The sequence below is a fragment of the Pristis pectinata genome, chromosome 20 (genome assembly GCF_009764475.1).
Source record: "Pristis pectinata isolate sPriPec2 chromosome 20, sPriPec2.1.pri, whole genome shotgun sequence".
In the NCBI taxonomy this organism is placed as follows: Eukaryota; Metazoa; Chordata; class Chondrichthyes; order Rhinopristiformes; family Pristidae; genus Pristis; species Pristis pectinata.
The window spans coordinates 15,337,136-15,359,967 of NC_067424.1; the positions used below are offsets into that span (position 1 = coordinate 15,337,136).

A 22,832-nucleotide genomic window follows, 5' to 3' on the forward strand; every position below is an offset into this window, starting at 1 on the left:
ATTCTACCCTCTTTCACAAAGGGAAAGTGGTCGCCCTCTGCTTAGCGGCAAGCAGATAGTGTTGCTGACAGGAAACCAAGCCAAGTGGGGAACATTATGAAGGCAGCACACCTAGCCGTGGCAGCTTGCAGTCAGGTTCCATTCCACTAAGCATCATGTGCACTGGAGGATCAGCACAGTGTGGATCCATCGTATCCTTGATTGTAAAACTAAAGCTGCACATCACAACATAAAAACCTCAAAACTACAATCATTTCACAGGTTCCTTTTCTTTTTGAATCAAACAGACTGCACTTTTGGTTGTCTTCATCATCTTTCCCATATTGCACCCCCAAGTTCAGGTTCCAACTACATGGTTCCTGCTCTATTTGGGGGACCACAAAGTGTCCATTCACAGCACGAATGATGGGATGGGGCATGTTACTCACAGCAAACAGTCTACAGTGCAACAGACAATATCAATTTACTCAGTAAACAGTCTAAAAGCAAGGCAATAAACTACAACAACTTCTCCCAGAACTGGAGTGACTTCTCCAAAAAAAAGGACAGTCATATATGAATTATGCATCCAAAAATCAAATCAGTCACAGCCGAAGTTGATTGCCAGGGGAATTACCAATCTTTCTCCACTCTGGCTGACTAGAGTGCTGTAACCATTTGCAGCCCTAACTTTCTCATGACTTTCAATGGCTCCCACCTTTCATGCATTGAACTCTTCTCATCTTCCCCTATCTCAACTGATTCTTCATAAACCCCAATATTTGAATTGACCTCCCTATGCCACATGAAGCTCCAATTTCTGATAGGGACCCCTCCACCCCAAAAGAAGTCCAACTTTGTGCCAATCCACCCCATCTGATCCCCGCTTTCCCCAAGAAGAAGACAGACATTGTAACCACATCAACAGAGATGGATCAGGCTCAATGCTCTAATACCAGATTCTAAGTAACCTAGATCTTATGCCGTCTTGCATTTTCCAAAGTCTGCCAGCATCACTGCACACTTTTGTAACCAGGCAAATGGTTGCAATTTCTTGCTCCAAGTAGGAAATCCATTGAGAAATTGGATCATATCACATTGGATTTCAAGTTGATAAGAAGATGGAAACATTTTGAAAGAAAACTCAAAAAAAAATCAATTCAAGTTTTATGGAATGGCAAGATGGACTCTGTTGAATCCTGACTTCAAAATAGATATATGATACATAATATGTACTACCTACACTGATGAATGAACCAACAGAAATGGTGCTGCATCCTGATAGGAATATGGGTTGGATATGTTGACAGATGGCGGAAATTACAGCACAGGGATCAATTTTAGATGCAGCAATAGGTGACAAGCCAGTAAAATATCATTCTCCAAACACTAAATTTTACCAATGTTTGTCCTCTAGGATGCATCAATGACTGAGGAGTGGCCTCAAATTACTTGAATAGGGATAAAAACTCTGAACCTCTGTCAATGAAAAGACAAAACATGCAGCTGACAGGGTTAAAATTTTAATTACTTGATGTGATTAGAAGTATAGAAAGGCATCAGAAACTCACAAAAGTAGTAAACATGTTTGATTTTCTTTACTACTATGCAAACAAAATCCATAATGGCATACACTTCTAAAGAAAAAGGTAAACTCAAAATTGCCACATCTTAAAGATATATAGATAGACTGGGAGCTCCAACCAATAAAAAAATGACAAAGTCTGATCACTTGTTAACTTGACCCTAAAGTCTACCTTCCTCAATGGAACAAAATATTTTCATTCACTTACCGTTAAGTATAGGAGCAAGGAAATCTGTGCTTTTATCACATTTTAACAATCAGCTTGGACTCAAAATGCTGCAATGGCCATCGTTTGGCAAATTAAATAGTAAACAGTAAGAATGAGGCCAACTTGGGAAAAAGATAGTCTATGATACAAGCAGAGAACAAGGGTGGAATAATTAAAATGAGTGCTTTGTATTGGACTTTAGTGAGGAAGGGGCTGCCACAGATTTAGGAAGGATAACCAGTTGGTTGAAATTGAAAAAAAGTAGTATTGGAAAGGCTGGCTGTGCTTCAAATAATTCACCTGGTGTGTATGGGTGCTTCCCAATTGCTGGAGGACTGGGGATGCAGATTGCAGAAGGACTTGCCTTTTCCTTCCAATCCTTCCTAGGATCAGGGGAAGATATGAAAAAAAACTGCAAATGCAAAAAATGTTGTCTATATGAAATTTCCAGCAACATTTGTCCAAGTACCACATAAAAGGCTGACAAGCAAAGTTGAGGCCCATGGAATAATGCAATTAGTGGTAGCATGGATAAGAAAATTGGCTCAAGTACAGAAAGCAGAGAGTCGTGATTTCTTTTTTCTCCCCAGACTGGAATTTGGGAGACGCTAATGTTTCCCAGATGTCATATAGGATCTTCGGATTATCAGATATCCATTAATCACTTGGATATAGATATGCAGAGTTACATTTTAAAATTTGCAGGTGTCACCAAAGTAAAAACTGCAAAAGGACATGGATATGCTGGCAGAATAGTAGACAAAATTTTACCCAGATAAGTGTTAAGTGATACACTTTGGAAGAAAGCACAAGGAGAGACAATATGGACTAAGTGGCACGGTGTGCAGGAACAGAGCAGTTTGGGCATACATGTATAAATCTTTGACATTAAGAATGCAGTTTGTAAATCCAGGGCTTCATAAGTAGAGACAAGGAATAAAAGTGAGGAGCTTATGCCGAGTGCTTCTAAGGCAATGATCAGGACACAAGTGAGGTATTGCACCCAATTCTAGTCACTGCACTTTTGGAAGGATTTGAAGATCCCAAGAGGGTCATATCAAAATGCAGAATGGATATTATTTGGAGCCTGAAAGAATGGTTAAAAACAAACGATGTGGAACTGGGCAGTCACAAGGGAAAATAATTTCTCAAGGCTTCAGGTAAAAAGCAGGCAAATAGAATACATGGGATTGCTCTACAAAGAGCTGGTATGGGCTTGATGGGTCAAACAGCCTCCTTCAGTGCTGCACTGATTTTATGATTTAAAAAAGCTAATCCCACTTGTGTTAGCTCAACAGCAGCAATCTACTTCAAGCTATTTCCCTTTATTATCATTTATATTTATGCTTTTCATATACTTATTGGCCCTATTAACCGACATTTTCTTCTGTCTCAATTGTTACACATGTTGAAATAAATTACGTCCGACTTACTGAGTGAAAAATCTAACTTCTTCATTTTTCAGACAATAGCCTTCAATCTTGCTCCTTTACTACCCAGTCAGTTACTTTTTACTATCTACCCTGCTGATTAATTGTAATTTTGCAAACCTCAATACAATTCCACCCATCCTGCTCCTGACATCCCACCTTCTTCACCCCTTAACTCCCAAACCAACTCTCAAAGTCTTTAATGACTTCTTCCCCCCCCCATAAAGAGACACTTTCAGGTGAAATTTCAAGTGAAGCTTCTTCATCTCCCGACCATGTCTCAAATCATCATTCCTTCTATAGGGCTGCTGTAACTGCACATTACTGTACTCACACTGTATGAGCCAATGGTATGTGTACTGTATGACAAAAACAGAATTAAGCTGCTTGTATCCTCCTTCTGCAATTGCCAATCAGAGGTTGCACATCTCCAGTCTGAATGATGTCAGATCTTCAAGAACTGAAAGCACTGACTTCAATTTCTACCATCTTATCTAAATCCGCTAATTGCTTAAAACAAGTTAATCAAGGGAATTCACAGAGCTGCATCGAAGAGAAATGGGGTCCCAAGAATAATTATCTTCAATTTACTACTTTAAGATTGCAAGGTTTGCCTTGATACTTCCTTTGAGCAGAGAGATTGTATTCAAAAGGGAAGGCATCATCCAAAATGAATTCAAACATGTATGGGAATGTCAATGGAGAGAACAGCATTTTACATGTGCATTCTATGACAAAACTCATACTTATGGATCGAATGTCCTCCATGTTTATCAGCTGTGGAATCTACTTGCACAACCTCAACTTAGTGTGGCGAAGCTTCACTCTGTATCTTGATTATGCTGCATTCATCTCAGGAATGCTTGATAGGGCAATATAGAGGTATCTCGACTTTTGAACTAAATCAGTGACTTAACTAGCCTTGTTGCTGTGTTTGAATCTGAGGCCTACTGGAAAGAACAGAAGATTGGTGTGAACATGTGAATCTGGGTAGACGTTTTCCATCAATGCTAGATGTAACTGAGGCACACACAGGAATTGGTAGAAAAAGAGCACTCAACCATCAGTAATGGCAGAAACCCATCTTCAATAGTTTGTAAAACAAAATAAATAAAACACTGAAGTTTCTAGAGATATTATGGATATATACTGAGATCACATCAAAATGTTATCATGATCCATTCTAGAAGCTGCAAAGTGAGCAGTATTCAAAGCATCAAGGTCTCCCAAAATCATCTCTTGCATGTCTGCTGACACACACACACACACACACACACACACACACACACACACACACACACACACACAAACAATCTAGAATTGTTGCTGTGACAGGGACTAACCAGTTGTCTGCTGATAGCATGCTGTTTTTTTGACTGAGCTGTTGCTAACATGCCATTACAGTAATGGTGCTAAGGTCAGCTGCGTCTCAGCCTGCATTCATAGTTAATTATTCTTTCAAGCCAATGCTCCTTTTGTGTAGTCGGTGTTCATGGATTTTTTTTTTGTTAGTGAGCAGAGAATAGCTCCATAGGGAACAGGCCACAGCAGGCCTTGGTGCATTCCCCTGCCAAGACGACAGAGGCAGCTGACGGGAAAGATATGCTTTTGAAATTTAATGTGAATAGGAGGAAAATTTGTTAATCTTGGTTTAGTTGTTTTCTTTGGGAAGAAGAGAAGAAAGCACTCCCTTTTGATGCATGTTCTTTTTCAATTTTCCTCTGTATAAAGACGCTGCACTTCCTGTGGTCAAGTACCAGTTCCTCTCAAGTACACCACCTAAGTAAACATTTTCCACATGATAGTCCAAATAGCAGAGTGTCAGCTGGCTATTTGACAACAGCAGCACAATGGTGCAGTAGTTCGTGCTGCTGCCACACATCTTCAATGAACCCGGTTCAATCCCGACCTTGGGTTTTGCCTGTGCAGAGTATACACATTCTGAATGCGAGGTTCCCCTGGGAACACCAGTTTTGCCCCCTCCACCCTCTCCCCACCCACCCCATCCCAAGATACTGTAAAATTACTCCTAGGGAAGGTCAATAGCAGGAGAATCAGAGGGGAATTGAAGGGTATATGTGAAAGAATAGGTTGCAGAGAGATATGTTGATGGGCTAAATAGCCGCCTTCTGTGTCACAAGAAGATATGAGAATGAAGGGCATCACACACTGAACAGGCCCTACCCTAGCATCCAGACGAATGCACCTTCCTCTCAGCAGACTTTACTGTTCCACTCTCACCGCAAGATATAATACAAGTAATTTAACTATTTCAGTATTGTGGAAATGCTGCACTGCTGCCTTCCCAGTAAAACCAAGACCATGCCAGCCTGTTGGATGGACAGAACAGATCCCATGGAAATATCTGAAAAAGTAGAGAAATTCTCCTAGTGCCATGGTCAATGTTTGTCTCTAAACCAATAACACTACCAAGAGATTAACCAGTTTTGTGTTTCATGGTTGTCTGTGCAACTGTACTACATGCAGAATGATTGCCACGTTTGCATATATAACAATCACTACTCTCCAATCAATACACTGTATCTGAAACAGTTTAGCCATTTTGAAATATGTAAGAAAACTCTCTGTAAATAAAAACCTTTCGCATGGCACCAGAAAAAAAACACATTACAGTAAGTGGTTAGTGGTGATAGGCCAATGAACGTTTTTGTATGAGGGCCCACTGCTAAAAAGTTTCGTGGCGTACAAAGCCCAAAGTTTTATGTGCAACTGACCTAACACAGTGAAAGGCCATTAGTTCACTCATTTTTTTTCATTGCAGAACAAGCTTTGTGTGCATCAAAGCTTACACAATCAAAGAACTTTCACTCATCACTTTGCCATTGTAGAATAAGCAGAGAAAAATCAGTTAAGTGGAAGTCAAGGACATCCATCGAATGGTAGATGGGGAACAGGGCAAACGGGAGTGAAATTAAAAAAAAATCAGAGCCCAGGATTACTTTAGGTGGAGGACAGGGGAGGAAACTGGACTGGTCTGGGGCAGGAGGGCTTCGGCAGCCAAGGATTGGAACTGGGTTGGGTGTTGGGCTGATAGATCCATTCTTGGGGAGTGTTGGGCTGGCAAATCAGACAAGAGTCACAAGGTGGAAGATGGAAGATGAATACTATTTAGAGAGAACCTAACTATGCAGATTCTCTTTAAACTGCACAAGAACTGTTAAGTTCTAATCCTGCATACAAACTGTGGGTGGTGTCCAGGCATGCACTGCACATACCTGGGCTCCATGTGTTAGCTTATCAGACACATGGAGGACCTGCAAGGAAAATCATGAATGGTGCAACTCATCGCAAGTTCCCAATTTTCTTTCACAAGTGATTTTTTTTTTAATTCAAGTTGAATTATATACCACCATGCAATTCAATGTATAGACTTTTATCTACCTTCTGTATCTGAGGGAATGTCAAAAACAAAAGGAGATGTTGTGAAAACCCCAACTATACTCAAACCTTGATTTTCTTTCCTCAAGCGATCTAATTTTACAAACTACTTGTAGACAATGTAAGTACTTGGCAAATTAAAATTCCATTAGCTCTATGACTTTGCTATCATTGTCACCAATGGAATACTATATATTTAATTTTGGCTTTGCGCCTCATGACAGCTACAGAAATCAGGCTTTACATTACCATACCTCATCCAGTGTTTCAATATAGAATGATCTTGTAGGCCCATGAAGAATGTGAATTTATAGCAAACTGGTACTAATGAAACTAGTATTCACTGGGTTAGCTGCAAGGCACTAAAATTATTGCTCTGGAACAGAAATAGACAATATCCAGACTTCTTTTCCTCCTTTGATCTTCCACCCAGAAATTAAAAAGAGCTTCCGGTGGCTGAGTCACAAGCACTAAACAGGTCATTCATCTTGTACATATTTTGGGATTTTGTTGTGTATTCTGACTCCTAACAACCTATTTCAAGTTAACTTTGCCTTTGTGAAATGCTTTGGAACAATTTGTTCTATAAGTGCATGTCTTTCCAAATATACCATCAGGTCTCCACCCATCAAAATTTCTGGGATAGGCATTCGAAATATTCTCTGAGAATCTTATGACCAGTCTCTGGAGACAAAAAAACCTCACAAATCATGGTGTGCTTTCAGCCTAAATATTGGAACTGGTGCAGGTCTAACTATATGACATCAGACTATGTCACATTATGGATCCCGCAGTGGCCACTTGAATGCAGGAGCACAGACTCCATCAAGCTGTAGGTCAAGGACGTTGCAGAGATGACATGTAGCATGCAGCGCCTTTATTCGGATACATCCACAAATAATCACAACAACCCAAAGGCAGGATATGATATACTTATATCAGTGTGAACCCAGTCACAACACAAAGTCTGTGTTCCCCAGGACCTAGTTAAAAGAGTGCAGCTTATCACAAATGCATGTTTATTCTGAACATATATCATTGTAAATGGATAAGAAAGAGCAGCAGTTAAAATCATAGAAGGTAATCAACCATAAAAATTAGGAAGATCACTGCTCCAATCTCTTTGTTTGGTTTCAGACTGGTCACTACAATTAGCTTCAAGTTTCCTCCAGCTAGTGAAAGGAAGACAAAATATACTCATATGGTCCTTGTTGTCCTGATTAACATTTCATAATGCTTCCTGAAAATCAAGAGAACAGACTTCTGGTGTGGTAAACATCATTTTCAGCTATGATGTCTAATAACGACAACTAGACAAGCTGGAAACACAAGTATCAAAAATAGCCATTTGGGGGAATTATCAGAAGATGGAGAATTGGAGTGGGATCAGGGCTAGGAGAGCAGATAGGAACAGGAGTGTGGGAGTGTTGGTGGAAGGGAATGGGAACGTGGGAGAGTTGGTGGAATAAGCAGGGTTGTGTGACTACAGGTGGAATAGATGGGGGTGTGGGAGTAGAGAGGAAGGAAGAAAGGCACCAGGGGTCTGAGAGATAGGGGTAAGAGGAAGGAATAAGACCAGGAGAGGTGGGAGGACTAAAAGGGGAAGATGGAGAGAAAGGGCTGAGCACAAGGCTGAATTGAGGGTGGGAGCAGATATGGGAAGGACGCTAAGGAAGAGGGTGTGGGCAAGAGCAGATAAGTTCAACCTGGGCTTCAATTATAATGGTCTTCCTTGCAACTGGACCTTGCTTGTGTGGTAGGCAGTATTAAACAACCACACTGCAATGACAAATATCACACATTGGCACCTTCCACTCCTCAGTGAAGGAGAAGCAAGTCATTCCCAACCCCATGGACTGACTAAAAAGCAGTAGTACAAGAGTCCTCACCATTTTAGGTGCAACAAGGGAAACATATGCAGCCATGATGCTTTAAACCAATTTGGAATTTGGAGTACAAAATACAAGCTATTTTCAAACGGAACAAAGCAGAGCAAACCCTTATTTCATCATATAACTGGTGGAAATCTGCTAAATGGGCTAGTAGTACAGTTGATGCAGTGATCATTTATGCTGTGCCCCTAATTAACCTCATTAATGCAGCTCAAGGGTTCAAAAAGAGAAAGTCATTAAGTATGATAATTAGACATCTACTAACAGTGAACTCACTGGATCTTAAAAGAGAGAATTTTGACCGTAGCCACACAAACTAAACAAAATCACAGTATTCTTAAACCAAGCTATCAAAAAATATTTACTAACCTTTCATGTGCTGGACTTTTCAAATTATGAATTATCAGAATATAAAGATTATATTTTAAATATACAAAATGCAAAGGGGTAATCTTATGGTAACATTGGTCAGAGGTAGGATGTGGAATAGTAAAAAGATCCTGCTCTCCACTCTGTGCATTCATGAGCCTGTGGGTGTTAGGCACAACCAATGTATTTAGTATTTTTGTCCCCTCTTGCATAATCCACCATGCTGTCAAAGCTTATCCTGTACCCTGTACGTTTAAAGTAGCTACATGGGCAGGATGTTGGGTTAGAAAAATTAGAGGAAAAGGGGATATCAAAGAATCAAGACACCCCATTATCTTCTCCATCCTCAAAGACAAACAACCAATTATTTTACTTTCATGCAGATTTTCAAAAAAGAGTAACATGTACCATAACCAGCCTGCAGCTATGGGACACCAAGGACTAGAATCAGCATGTCCATCCTTTATTACTGATGTTTAGAATGAGAATGAAAGGGCGGTACATCCACAGGTCAATCTTAAACGTTAATGCCAAGGAGGCAGCACTGGGCCCACTCGCTTTAAAACAGTAAATGCTCAATGATTTAATGTGTAATAGATTAGTCCATTTAATGGATTCTGAATTATGAAGTTGGACTTCAGGTACACCGGGGAACAATTATGAACTTCAAAAACAAAATAACCCCAAAACATCACTGTTAATTTTTTGCCTAAGGCAAAATTTCAATTCTCATTTGCTCAGATGCGAGATGCGCATAGCTTGCAGACTGAAGGTCAGATGAGTGTTCTGATTTCAAGTCTGACCCTAGGAGAGTTACAAATACATCCCGAGATTTCAGTACAAAGTGGCTGGGGGGGGGTTAACTTTGATTCAGTTTGATTTTTCCCATCCACTCTGGCACCCAGGTCTGCATTTCCATAGCTCCCCTCTATTCCTTCCAGTCCAGGACATGTCCATGTTTCAAAGCATGATGCCACGTGGGAGGGAGGATAGGGTTATAATTATAACGAGGATGGATTTAACATCACCTCCTACCTATGAAACTGATTTAGCAGAGGGATAAGATCTAAAGCTAATTTCTTAACATAGATTCTTATGATCACTTAAATCAAATTTATCTACTCATTAAATTTCTATCCAGAGTGAAAGAAAACACATTTGCTGGATAGATAATTGCACATCTGATTCTCTTTTGATGTACTTACAATGCCACTGCACAGCTCTAATGTCATCCTCTGCCCCACCCACCCACTGCCTTCTTACAATGATTCTTAACTAAATTCTACCTATTGTATCAATTGAACTATTTCAGTGTAAATAGCAAATAAAATTTATCCTATGTAGTTTATAAAAGCAACATTTTTGCAACATACAAAAAAGGCCCACTTTCTGCCATCAGAGAACCAATACAAATGCTAAATTATCTTGAACTTCAAGCCAGAGACCCACTGCAATTATTGACCACTGCCAGGGAAAATTTAAAGGGATTCTGGTTTGGCACTAACATTAATAGGAATTGAGGGTTTTGGTGTGGGGAGATATTTCTGGAGGTGTCCATATTTGCATGAAAGTGGAAAAAGGCAAGTCTAAACATGAGGAGCTAGCAAGGTTTTGGACTATAAAGGGTATCACAGCTCAGTCCTGATCCACTTCTCCTCTGATTTCTACCTTTTCCAGCTGAAGTGTCTGAGTTACAAGGGCTCCAGGACCAAGACAGGCACTTTCTTACAAATTCTTTATCTAGCTGCAACTACCTCTCACCACCAAAATAAGCTCCAGAACATCTTAAAGAAAGCACTGACATATTGCTTAAGTTGCCATGAGGCTGAACACGCTGTTCTACACTGCAGCCTCACAATTTACTCCTTTGTTCACTACATTCAACATTACAACTGGCAATAGAAAATGGTGGAATTTCCATCTTCATTTGCAAGAGTGATGGCATTTCACATAAAATCTAGTTGTGGTCTGCAGGTTCCTTTGGCTTTATAAATATCTCATGTTCTTTTGTTTAAATGCATAAATTTTGGCTGGTTGAGAAATGCTGGACTCTAATCTCTTCAATCTCAGCCTTCAAGTGTGAGACAGCAGTTCTCAACAACCTTTGCCAGCTCTTGGCCTATAGAATAAAACCAGGCTGGAAGAACTCAGTCTTAATCTGCACCAAGTAAGCTGATCCTAGATGGGCAACAGTTGAGATGAGACAACAGGATAAGAATGACTATGGGGTGGTAGGAAAGAGGGGGAATTGCAGAAATCCGTCAGTGCTCCAACTTCAGATTGTGACACACCTCCCACACATGGAGACTTTGGATGAGGACTGCTTAGATTTTTGTTCTTGGCATATGGACTATGCCCTGAAGACAGTAGTGTGGTATTGGAGTAACAATTATATGTCACCCATTTCAGTAAGTCCAAAAACTGGTTGCTTTCAGAGTTGTGCTTATATAATACCAAATTTTCACAAATGTCATGACAAGTCCTGGTAAGTTTTGCACTAAAACTTCTGAGGAGTTAATCCAGCATATTAAACATTAGGCAAAAGTACCCTGATGAACTGAGGTACCTGTCACATGGAATAGTTTTATCCTTAAATTTAAATAAAACACAATTTTGATGAAGTTGGAAAGTTCAATTGTTGCTTATAAACCTTCTGCCACACCAACAAATCCATATCTTCAAGATAGGGTCATAAAAATCAAAGAAATACTAATTGCAGAAACAGCTGTACATCTTGAGGTGAGCTTCCTGCATCTCAGGCAAGCTTGCTGCCAGCACTTCCCAGTCCACCTCATTTGTGAGAGTGATGGGCCTGAGCTTGGCATGACTTAACTATTTGAAGAGATAGAAGATTCTAAATGGAAAAAAAATGTAGGTAAAAGACTTGGACAAACAACACAGCAACAAAGGCCTGTTACCATTATGGCAATCAGAAATAGTCCCTTAAAATAGGGCATTTGGAGAAGACATACTGATTTCTTATTCCCATTTCAATTACAAGTGACAGCAATTTATTTCATCTGATCTGGAGCACAACAGAACAGGAACCAGAAATAAATCATTAGACTCAATTAGCTTCAAATCCTCTATGATTTGACCGAAATCTCAGAAGATCTAAAAATACAGGACAGGTTTAGCAAATGCATTTTCAGACTATGACCACCAAATCACAAGTATTACATTTAGAAACAGTATATATGCAATAAATATCACTTAACAAAAAAAATGTGAATAGGAAAGTTAGAGAAAACAAAACACCTTAAGAACAAAGACTTACAAGTATATAGCGCCTTTCAGAAGCTCAGGACAGCAATCATGCTTTACAACCGATATAGTATTTTCGAACTGTAATAACTGCTGTAATGCAGAAAGTACAGCAGTCAATTTGCCCCACAGCATGATCCAACAAGAACCATGGAATAAAGACCATTTAAATTGATTTTAAATCGTGCTGAAAAATGGCTAAAGTCCCAAAGGACATCAGGGACTCTCCATGCCTTCTTTGAACAATCCCATGCGATCTTTTCCACTCACCTGCAGGCACAAATGGTGTCTTGGTTTCTTCTAGCAAATCCCAAATACAGCAATTCTGAGAGTGCATCATTCCCTTGATACTACAGTTGGTCTAATATCACTATGATTTCCTATTCAATTACTCGGCTAAATATCATGCAGGTCAAGGACCAAAGCTAGAATTGATAATAGCACTCCCACTACGTTCAAACACTATATATATTTGAGAATCAGTGCTATGGAATAGCAAATGTGTTTCTTGGTCCACAGTACAATAGGGATACTTTGATCATTTTTTCAAAAGGAACTATTCTTTGTATAAATCCCATGTTTAGAAAAGATTGAATACAATGCAATCAATTATAGAAAATGCATCCTTATACACAGATGTTTTATGCATGAATCAGTTTCTGCTGTGTTGCATTTATTTGATTTTGAAAGGCCAATTCTATTAATTTAGTTTTGATACAAGGTAGACCATTTACACAGAATTCTTTCCAGAATGGCAAACAGCATCAGGAAACAGAATGCAAAACTAACTGGGGGGATGATCTCAACTGGGAAACAGTGGAAACTATGACAGGTCCCAGCCTCCCAAGGTGAGGGAAGGAAAAACAAATCTATAGTTCCTGCCACTGATCACTATTCCATGACCCATTCTGGAAAATGGATGCATGCAGATGTCTGAAAGAACAGGACTACATACAATCAGGTATCCCATTGACAGAAGCTTATTTGAAGACTAATCACTTCGGTGAGTTAACAGACTAACTGTCAGTTTATGAAACATTACGGGTCAGAAGACATAGGGGTAGAAAATGTTGTCAGGATGCACCAATTCAAGGTGGATGGATAATAAATTGGATTCCGATTCTGATCACAATAAGCAGTGAGCTTCAAGCAAACCAAGTTTAGGAAGAATATAGTCAGTGGCAGAGTAAAGCTCCTTCTGCAATGATGATGACTCTTACATCCAAGTTTGGAAAAGAACTCTCTTTCTCCATTTCCCTTCTACTACCCAGCAAGTTTATCCTTTCGCTTGCCCGATAGAATTGGGTCAAGACAATAGGATGCATCCAAGAAAGGAAAAACAATCATCTTCTGAATCTAAAAGGAGTTCAAGCTTTAGTTTTCATGGGTTAAAGTCTCACCTACCAATCCTGAAGCATCCTTTAACAACCATTAAAATTGTCTTATGCAGTGTCCATATATTACAAAATGCATTTAACATTCACATCAAGCAAGCATGAAGAAACAGATAACTTTGAATTAACAAGCATAGATTGTTAAGTTCAATGTTAAAGTACTTATATCATTCAGTAATTGAATTGTTACTGAATAAAATGACTACAGAAACTTTCAGCTGTTACACCACGTCCAAAGTTAAATCTTAGCATAGCTTTGAAACTGAATGAGTTTACTGCAGACCGCAATTATCCCTGCAGTTTAACCTGGACACAAGCTTGTGAGCACAAATGTATCAGAGCAACATTTATCTGCTGCTTTTACACTTGTGTACACACAAACCAACTTTGCAATAACAAAGCAAATAAAAGACATGACCAGACTTGAATTATTGGGGCCTCAATTGAAATGTTTCTCAACAATTCTGAACTAGCCCCAAGCTACTGAGAATACAACTCCTGGATTCTAGGCATTTTGCAGTTCAGAAGCAAGGACATATTTCCAAGTCAAACTTGAAAGCTGGGAAAACCGTTGGTGAATGTGGGTCATAACAGAGAATAAAATGGCTGAATGAAACTCTGTTAAAAAAATATTAAATTAAATTCTCAGTAGAATCAGTTGTCTGCTTCATTATGGGACTCCCTCCTTGGTTCCAGACACAGAATCAAAGAAATATATACAGAGAAATATGCCTTTGTTCCACTGTGCATCTGCTGGTTAATATGGATCCATTTAGGTTCCTTCCACTTCTCACCTCTTGATACAAAACCTTGTAGGTTACAGATCCTCAAGTGCTCAGATAGGTACTTCTTTAATATAATGAGTGTTTCTGCCTCCACTACACTTTCACCATTCTTTGGGTGTCCTTTTTACCTCAACTTGCCCCTAATCCTTCTACCAATTAATTTAAATCTATGTCCACATTTATTACAGATCTGCAAGAGAAATAGGTACCTCCTTTTTGCCCTTTCCAAGGTTCTTATAATTCTGTACACCTCAATTAAATCTCCCCTTGGCTTCCTTCATTCTAAAGAAAACAATCCCAGCCAAGTCCATCTCATAATTATAAATCTCCATCCTCATAAATCTCCTCTGCACTCTCGAGTGCTATCACATCCTTCCTGCAGTGTGGTGGCCACAAGTGTACGCAGTTCTCCAGCTGTAGCTTAACTGGTGTTTATACAATTCAAGCACAATCTCCCTGCTCTTATAGTCTTTGCCCTGGTTGATAAAGGCTAGTATAGGTTGAAACTCTCCAGTCCGGCGTCCTTGGGACCTGACCGGAACCAGACCACAGGAAATGCCAGACAACAGAAAATGCCCACTGATCATCTTCCTCTGAGCAGGAGAACTTTTCTTTTGAGTACAATCACTTTAGGCCCTCCTCCGAGTTACACAAGAGTCCCAAGAACCATCCATAACCTGAAGTTTCACTAAGTCGAGAATGTTGTCGGCTGTGATTGCAAAAGTTGCACAGGTAGGTTAATTAGCAACATATTAGTACAAATCTTAGTTAAATTTTAGATCTTATTTGTTCTTAGTTAGAATTAATTAGTACAGATATGTACTACAGATTCAAAACATGCCAGACCACAGGAATTGCCAGACCATAGAATGCCAAACCACAGAGTTTCAACCTGCATCTCCCATGCATTCCTAACTAGTTTATCTACCTGCCCCACTAGCTTCAAGGTTCTGTAGACATGTATTCCAATATCCCTCTGCTTCTCTACATTTCTTCATATCTTACTATTTCTCATATATTCTCATGCCTTGTTTGTCTCTCCCAAATGCACAACCTTGTATTTGTCTGTATTGAATTCCATTTGCTATTTTTATGCTCATCCAACCAGTCTATTGATATATTCCTGCATCTTCATTATTAACCATGCTATGATGTTGGCATTTTTGACAAATTTCTCAAGCACAGTCCAAATATTTAAGTCGATCCCTAATATATAATCACAAAAAGCAAGGAACCCAGAATGATTCAATGCAGAACCCCACTGCATACAGCTTCCCATCACTGAAAAGCATCAGGTTGCCATTATCCTTTGTTTTCTTCCACTGAATCAATGTTTAATTCAATGCCATTTTTCCTTGCATCCAATGAACTTCTACTTTCATAATCAATCTGCCACATTAACCATTAACACCTTGCTAAAATTCATGTAAGCCACATCTAACACTCCCCTCCCCCAACACATATCTCTACAAAAATAATTAAGTTAATCGAAAGCAATATTCCTTTAACAAATCCACATTGATTGGCCTAACTAACTTTGTCCCTCCAAATGCTAAATAATGCTGCTGCTCAGAACCTTTCCCATTAATCTATCCACCACTGATGTTAGGCCAATTAGCCTGCAGTTATTTGTCTACTCTTTTTTGTTAAAAAGCACAAGTACTATATTAGCCATCTTCTAATTCCCCAACACTATACCTGGAGCCAAAGAGGATTGGAAAACGATAACCATACCCTATGCTATTACATCCATTGCTTTCTTTAAAGGCCGGGAATACAAATTATTCTGGCTTGGCAACTTATCCATGTTTAAAAATCTAATATATTCTTTGACATCCATGTATTCCATGACGTAGGTTTGGGAATTTATCCCTTTTCTCTTATTGAGAATATATTTGGTCAGAACCCTCAAAATCTCTTCTTTGAATGGCTTCCATTACTCTGATACTGATTTTACCTTAATATGGCCATTTCCAATCCCTTAATTGACCAGATCTAAATTTATCTTGGCCATATTTATGATAAATCTAACAATTATGAACATTGCCCCCAACTAGCCTTGCTACTGTTCTTTCAATTTTTCACTCCCAGCATCATAAATTATCAATACTGGTCCAACATGCTTAATCAGAACAAGAATCCTCAACTTCTTACAAAAAGCAACAAATACTATTAAATCCAATACATTCAGCAAGGTCTTTTGCATTACATTATAATGAAGCCACCACGTGTTTAGATGGATCATCTTTACTATGCCCTGCCCAGCAAAAATACTGACACTTGAAAAAATTGTAATTCAATGTAAAATGAAAAAAGGTACTTTTATTATTCAACTTTTTGCAAAATGTGTCTCTATCAAGGTCAGTAATTAAACATTTTGGCACTATGGTTATTTGCCCTATTGCGCTCGTGTCTGCTCTTTAAAAAAGCTATATAGTTTGTTCCACCCGCTTCCCTTTATGTCCAAACATCCTGTAATTTTCTCTCCATTTATTTATCCAATCACCATTAATGCAGATAATGTGCTAGGGCTGCTGCAGGGTAAGAAGGTAAAGTGATGAATGAACGTGGATTTGGAAGATCTCCTCCATTTCATTTCTTTGGCCTCGGAAAGCCTGTGCAGTTCCCAGACTAGTTAAGTCAGCAATCTGCAGTTCCCACCTCAACCCCTTGTTTGCTAAAACAGTAAAACCTCGAGGCTGACTCCTAACTAATTTAAATTGGGCACTTTAAGAAGCAGGAAGATACCCAGAGCTCAGGTCCAGTTTGCCATGATGTTTTGGCTTATTAAAAACTAAGCTCTACGCCTCCACCCATCTGTTCAATAATGCTCTTCAGTGAAGCAAATTTGTCTTCCTTGCTTGCTCTGGTCTAAATGTGATTGCAAGCCTACCAATGAGATTATCTCACTTCAGGACCAATAAGGGATGGACAACTAATTTTAAAGAATACAGACACTTGGGGATATCTACAGCTTGGCTCTCTTTCCTGCGGACTTGGGTGTATGTCCCTAGAGGATAATACTGCGCAATCCATATCAGAGGAAAGAAAACTTATTACAAATTATTACTGTTGTGGATTTCATTGAGAGACTAGAAGCAGATTTTGATGTATGGTTGAAAACACATTAGGATATAGAGAATAATATTTATCTGAATTTATTATAATAGTGTGTCACCACTGCATTGAGGGACTTTGTCTCATGTCCAAGGTCTTGGAGATAAAAATTGGATAACCCAAATAATTTTGATAAGAAACAAACTCCAAAGGGAAGGGAACAGGGAGGCAACGAGGTGGGGGTGATGAGAGATGAAACTGGTTCACACTGTCAACCTTTGAATGTACTTTTCATGGCCTATATGACTTGATCTTCAGAATGTACAGCACTTTGTTGCATATTTATCTGGAGCATGTGCTGCCGCAAGGATTTTTTTTAAAAAAGCCATATGTAAATCAGAGGCAGAGATCAGGATTATTCAGAATTTTAAATCCGTACAATGTTCTTTTCTGATGAGAATTTTATACATAATCCTTCACCTTAGCGAATGGAGAGCTGTGCATTCACAATATCTAGTCCTGTTCTGTGTCCTTCCCCTTTTGTTGCATCTAGACACAAAACAATTGCCTGTGCCTTCCCCCCACATCCCCCCCCCCTTCTCATACAAGTTGGAGGGGAAAAAAATTGGTTGTGTGCAGCAGCACAAGATGAGTACTAGCAAAATCAGCAGCTTTTCACAGTAACTTCTTCCCATTATCTCCAAATTTAGTGGAGTTTAAAACTGACTGCCTTTACCTATTGTTTGGTTTGTGCCTCTGCCCAAGACCAATTTTATCCCACAAATTCTTAGCCACCCCTGCCGCACCCCCACCACATAGCCAATACTTCACTGTATGTGCTTAAAATTTCTTTTAAGCACACAAGGTCAGGCATCGAGTTCTGAAAGGCTACTTCATTATCACGGCAAGGAAAGATCCTGACTCATCCAAGATCTGTTGACACATTCCAGCAGGAGTCACTGGTGAGCCATCAGGAAGGAAACAAGTGTAGGGGGTGGGCAACGCACTGGGACTTGCTGCAATATCACACCTGTTGCCCTGAGTGAAGCTAACACTGAGGACCAAAGCTAACACTTTGTGCATGCCTCTGTGCTATTCCTTGAGGGTGCTGGACATTTTTGGAAAATTCTGAATTCAGAGATGTTCCATGGACTGTTCCAAACTGGGCTTCCAGTTTGCTAAGAAAACATCTTATTCTTGATTGTAACCTATCACTGAAGTAACTTGACCCTTAACCCCTTTGCTGCAGGACCCAACAATCTGTCTCCCCCCTTCCCCCACACAATTCTGCAATTAGGACTTCCACCACCATATCAAAAATCCAAAATCTAGACGCATTTGTCCTTGTAAAGCAAAAGCATCTCAAATTGATTCTTTGAAGATTAATTTTTATTTATATTACTAATAAATAATTGCAGAATTATCTATATGCCTGACTGAGAGAAATCAGATACAGGAATTGCAATTGTACCGTGAATGCAGTCGCTTAACGTATTCAGAATGCTGTCGAATACTAATAAATGTAATTTCAATATTAATTTCCTTGATTACTTCATAATAATAGCTCACAGCCGGGTGGGTAGCAGTAACCCATCGATTGCAATGGTTAACCCTGTAACAACCTAGACTGCCAATATTTTTTTTCCATATACCAGAACTCTGCTCTGCACACAATGCTGAATAAAATAGAAATGGACATCAACCTACCTTTGACTTGTGTTTCGTACTCGGTAATAATTTCCTTGTCCTTCTTGAATTTAGCAGGCGATGTCATGACTGTTCGTGTAGAAATGGTTTATTCTTCCGCTAAAAGAAATTGCAGATGCAGTAATCAGATGCTAATCTTGTTGCTGGCGATTTTTCCCCCTCTCTTTCAATCAGTCCATAAGAATGAGAACGTTTGGGTGGAAATCGAAACCACGCAATACATGCAATCAAGACGGAAACTGACCATGAAGAGAAAAGGCTATCATATATGTATAAATAGAGAGGGAGAGAGAAACACTGACTGCAGCAAATCCCCTCAGAGTATGGTAGGTCCTTCAAACAAGGAGGGGGCGGGGGAGGAGGAGAATGAATGGGTTCGAAAATAATTAAAAAGCTTTCAGATGGTGGAAATAACAGGAAGAGATAGAGAGCAGTGTGTGAAAAATGTAGGGCTGCGTGTCTTTGTATCCAAGCTCAGCATGCTGCAATCCCAAACCAGGCGAATTCCACCACACTCGATTTAATACGGGTCCACAAAATTAGATTTATATATATATATTTTAAAAAAAACAGGCGTTGTTGGTCAAGCCACAACAACCAGAGCCTTTATAAAAAAAATGTAATGCTCTTTCAGGGAAGCGAAGATGCGTTTAAAATAATTTGTTTTTCTTCTTAAAGAAGTTGATATGATCCAGAATGCGATCAAACCACCGGGCTAGGACAAGGACCCCTGAAATGTCAGTATTTCGGTGACTTCCCCCCCCCCCCCCCCCTCCTTCAGCAATCGGGGACTGAAATGAATCCAAGATTAAACGAGAATAAGAGGGGTGGCAAGTCACCTAATGTATCCTCTTCCTCCTTTACAAGATCTGTTAAAGTAGTATAGAATCCTCAGGTTTATAGATCTTGTTGGGGAAAAATATCTTCCGCGATTGAAAGAAAGGCAAAGATCCAAGTAATAAGTTTACAAAAGGACAAATAATTGTTTAAAAAAGTTTTCTGGAGTTTAAATCGCTGTTTCTGGATTCATTTAAAATTCACATCGTAGAAAACTCCATCCAACCCTTTCCGGTCCCAGCAAACTTCCACAAAACGGACATTTTTTTGTCCAAGTCCAAAAACTTTTTTCAATTTCTTTTTTTTGCTTCTTGTTTTCCTTCCTTTCCTCCCTTGTTTACTTGAACACACAATTTCCTTTGTGCAAATCCCCCGTCCTGGTCCGCCGACTTCAAATATTCACTTCTGCTTCTCATTCCACGTTCGTCTCGTTAACTCAGATTCCCGCAGAGGTTTAAAGTTGCTGGATTTTTTTTGGTCACTGCAGTCTACTGAACGAAGAGCTCCAACCTCAGACAAGAGGAGCCTCCTTTCACCCATCCATGAAGAGAGCGGCTGTTTGCTGCAAAAAAAATATAGCTTCTTAGGAAACGAGGAGCGCTTCCTTCTGTCTCGGAGTGGGACTGTAGGAATACAACTGAAATAAATACCCGAAAAAAATTTTAACTCTCAAAATGGAAATGCAACGACTTAATGCATTAACTAACAATCAAAACACAAATATATTGAGGTCGTGTTGTACTATTTTCAGCCGGAAAATTACAATGCACTTCCAGTCGACCTTACTCGTTCTATTGGTCATGAATTAGGTAATTCAAAACTTGCCCTGTTCTAACTTCCACAGGTCCCTTTAAACCATTACCCTTGTGTTTGTGGATATGCATTTCCTATGGTTAAGCAATGTCGTTTATTTTGAATTTAAAATTTTTCTTTACAAATCTCAATTACCTCATCCCTCCTTATTCCTGTAACCTCCTCCATCCCCATAACCCTGCACATATCCAAATCTGGCCTCTTGAGCTTCAATAAATTTAATCACTCCACTTTAGTGGCCAAGCTTTTATCCACTCAGACCCTAGGATCTGGAATTCCGTCCCCCAAATCTTCACTCTCTTAGACATTCCATAAAACATACCCCTTTGATGAGCCTTTTGATCATTTACCCTAATATTTCCCAAGTAATTTTATTGATAATTTTAGTGCTGTGAAGAGCTTTGAATTGTTTTATTCTATCAACATGCTATTGTAAATGAAAGTTTCTGTTGTTTCCCATGTTTTAAATTGAATTGTTATTGTCCTCCTTTCATTTATAAGAAAAATGAGCAAAATGTGACTTGCTCCATCCTTCGACACATCATCATCTTTTAAAAGAAATTTCAAATGGGAAATCTGTTGATTACTTTTTACATGGCACAGAATTTCCTAACATCAGTCCCAAAGAATAGAATTCCTAAATGGGGTGCTAGGATAGAAGGACCCAGAAATATCTATATGAACAAACCCTTGTATGCAGGTGGACAGTTTGAGAAAATGGTTAAAAAAGAATATATAGGATCCTAATTTATAAATAGGAGGTGAGAATCCAACAGCAAGGAAGTCACGTTGACCTTTCAAAAAAAATACTGGTTTAGCCATACTAGGAGCATTGTGTCGTCTTGACACAGTATGCCAAGGAAGGATATGAAAGCCTTTGATAGCACATGGAAACTATTCAGCAGAATGGTTCCCTGTCTGAGTGACTTCAGTTGTACAGATGACTAGAGATGCACTGATTATTCTCCTTAGAAGGTGAGAGGAGTTTTGATGGAGGTGTTCAAAATTATTAAGGATTGAGACAAAGTACATGAAGTGAAAATGCTTCCACTGGTGGAAAAATTAAGAATCAGAGGAAAAGATACAACATGTTTGTGAAAATAACTACATGAAACATGAGATTTTTTTGTTTCTTTAAGAGGACTAAGAATTTGAAATGCAATGCCTGATATAATAATGGAAGCAGATTCAGTTGTGGCTCTCAAAAAGTACTTGATCCTAAATGAACATTTCTCAATGGTATTCACCAGGGAGAAGGACATGGAGGTCGGAGAGTTGAGGGAGCAATATGTTGATATTCTGGAGCACATCTATATCAGGAAGGAAGAAGTGCTAGAAACATTAGAGCACTTTAGGGTAGATAAATCCCCAGGGCTTAATGGGATCTGTCCCCAGGATGCTAAAGGAAGCAAGGGAGGAGATAGCTGGGGCTCTGATGGAGATTTTTGCATCTTCATTAGCCATGAGTGAGGTATCAGAAAACTGGAAGATAGCTAATGTTCATCCCCTTATTCAAAAAATGGCAGAAGGAATAAGCCTGGAAACTACAGGCCAGTAAGCCTTCCATCAGTGATCAGGAAGTTGCTGAAGATTCTGAGGGACAATACTTATTTTCACCTGGAAAGGCAGGGACTGGTTAGGAATAAACGTGGTTTTGTGCACATATCTCACAAATCTGAGGGTTTTTTTTTGAGGAAATTAAGAAAATTGATGAAGGCAAAGTGGTAGATGTCATTTACACAGACTTTAGTAAGGGTTTTGACAAGGTCTGGCATGGGAGGCTGGTCCAGAAGATTAAGGCACAAGGGATCTGAGGTGTGTTGGCAAACTGGATCCAAAATTAGCTTGGTGATAGGAGACAGAGGGTGGTGAGGGTGGTGGTGAATGGGTGATTTTCTGAATGAAAGTGGTGTACTGCAGGGATCAGTGCTAGGACCCTGTTATATATAAATGACTTGGAAGAAAATGTAGATGGTATGATTAGTCAGTTTGCTGATAAAGATAAGGCTTCCTTACTGTCACATGTACATCAAAACACACAGTGAAATGCATCTTTGCTTAGAATGTTCTGGGGAAGTGACACGAAAGTTGGTGGAGTTATAGATAGTGAAGA

The 22,832-nt window shown here is 39.3% G+C and overlaps 1 protein-coding gene across 2 annotated transcripts in view; it reads right to left on the reverse strand.

Moving 5' to 3' along the window:
* srgap2 (SLIT-ROBO Rho GTPase activating protein 2) overlaps positions 1 to 20,374 on the reverse strand; it is a 161,207-nt gene extending 140,833 nt beyond the window's left edge. Inside the window, exons 1-2 of one of the 2 annotated variants that reach the window (XM_052034531.1) lie at positions 19,909 to 20,374; positions 19,070 to 19,168 (exon numbers count right to left, since the gene is read on the reverse strand). In XM_052034531.1, coding sequence (XP_051890491.1) covers positions 19,070 to 19,136 — 67 coding nt within the window. In that variant the 5' untranslated portion in view covers positions 19,137 to 19,168; positions 19,909 to 20,374. Of the gene's footprint in view, positions 1 to 19,069; positions 19,357 to 19,908 lie in introns of those variants that run through there. The other variant, XM_052034530.1, reaches the window with a different exon arrangement.
* Between the last annotated feature and the right edge of the window lie 2,458 nt (positions 20,375 to 22,832).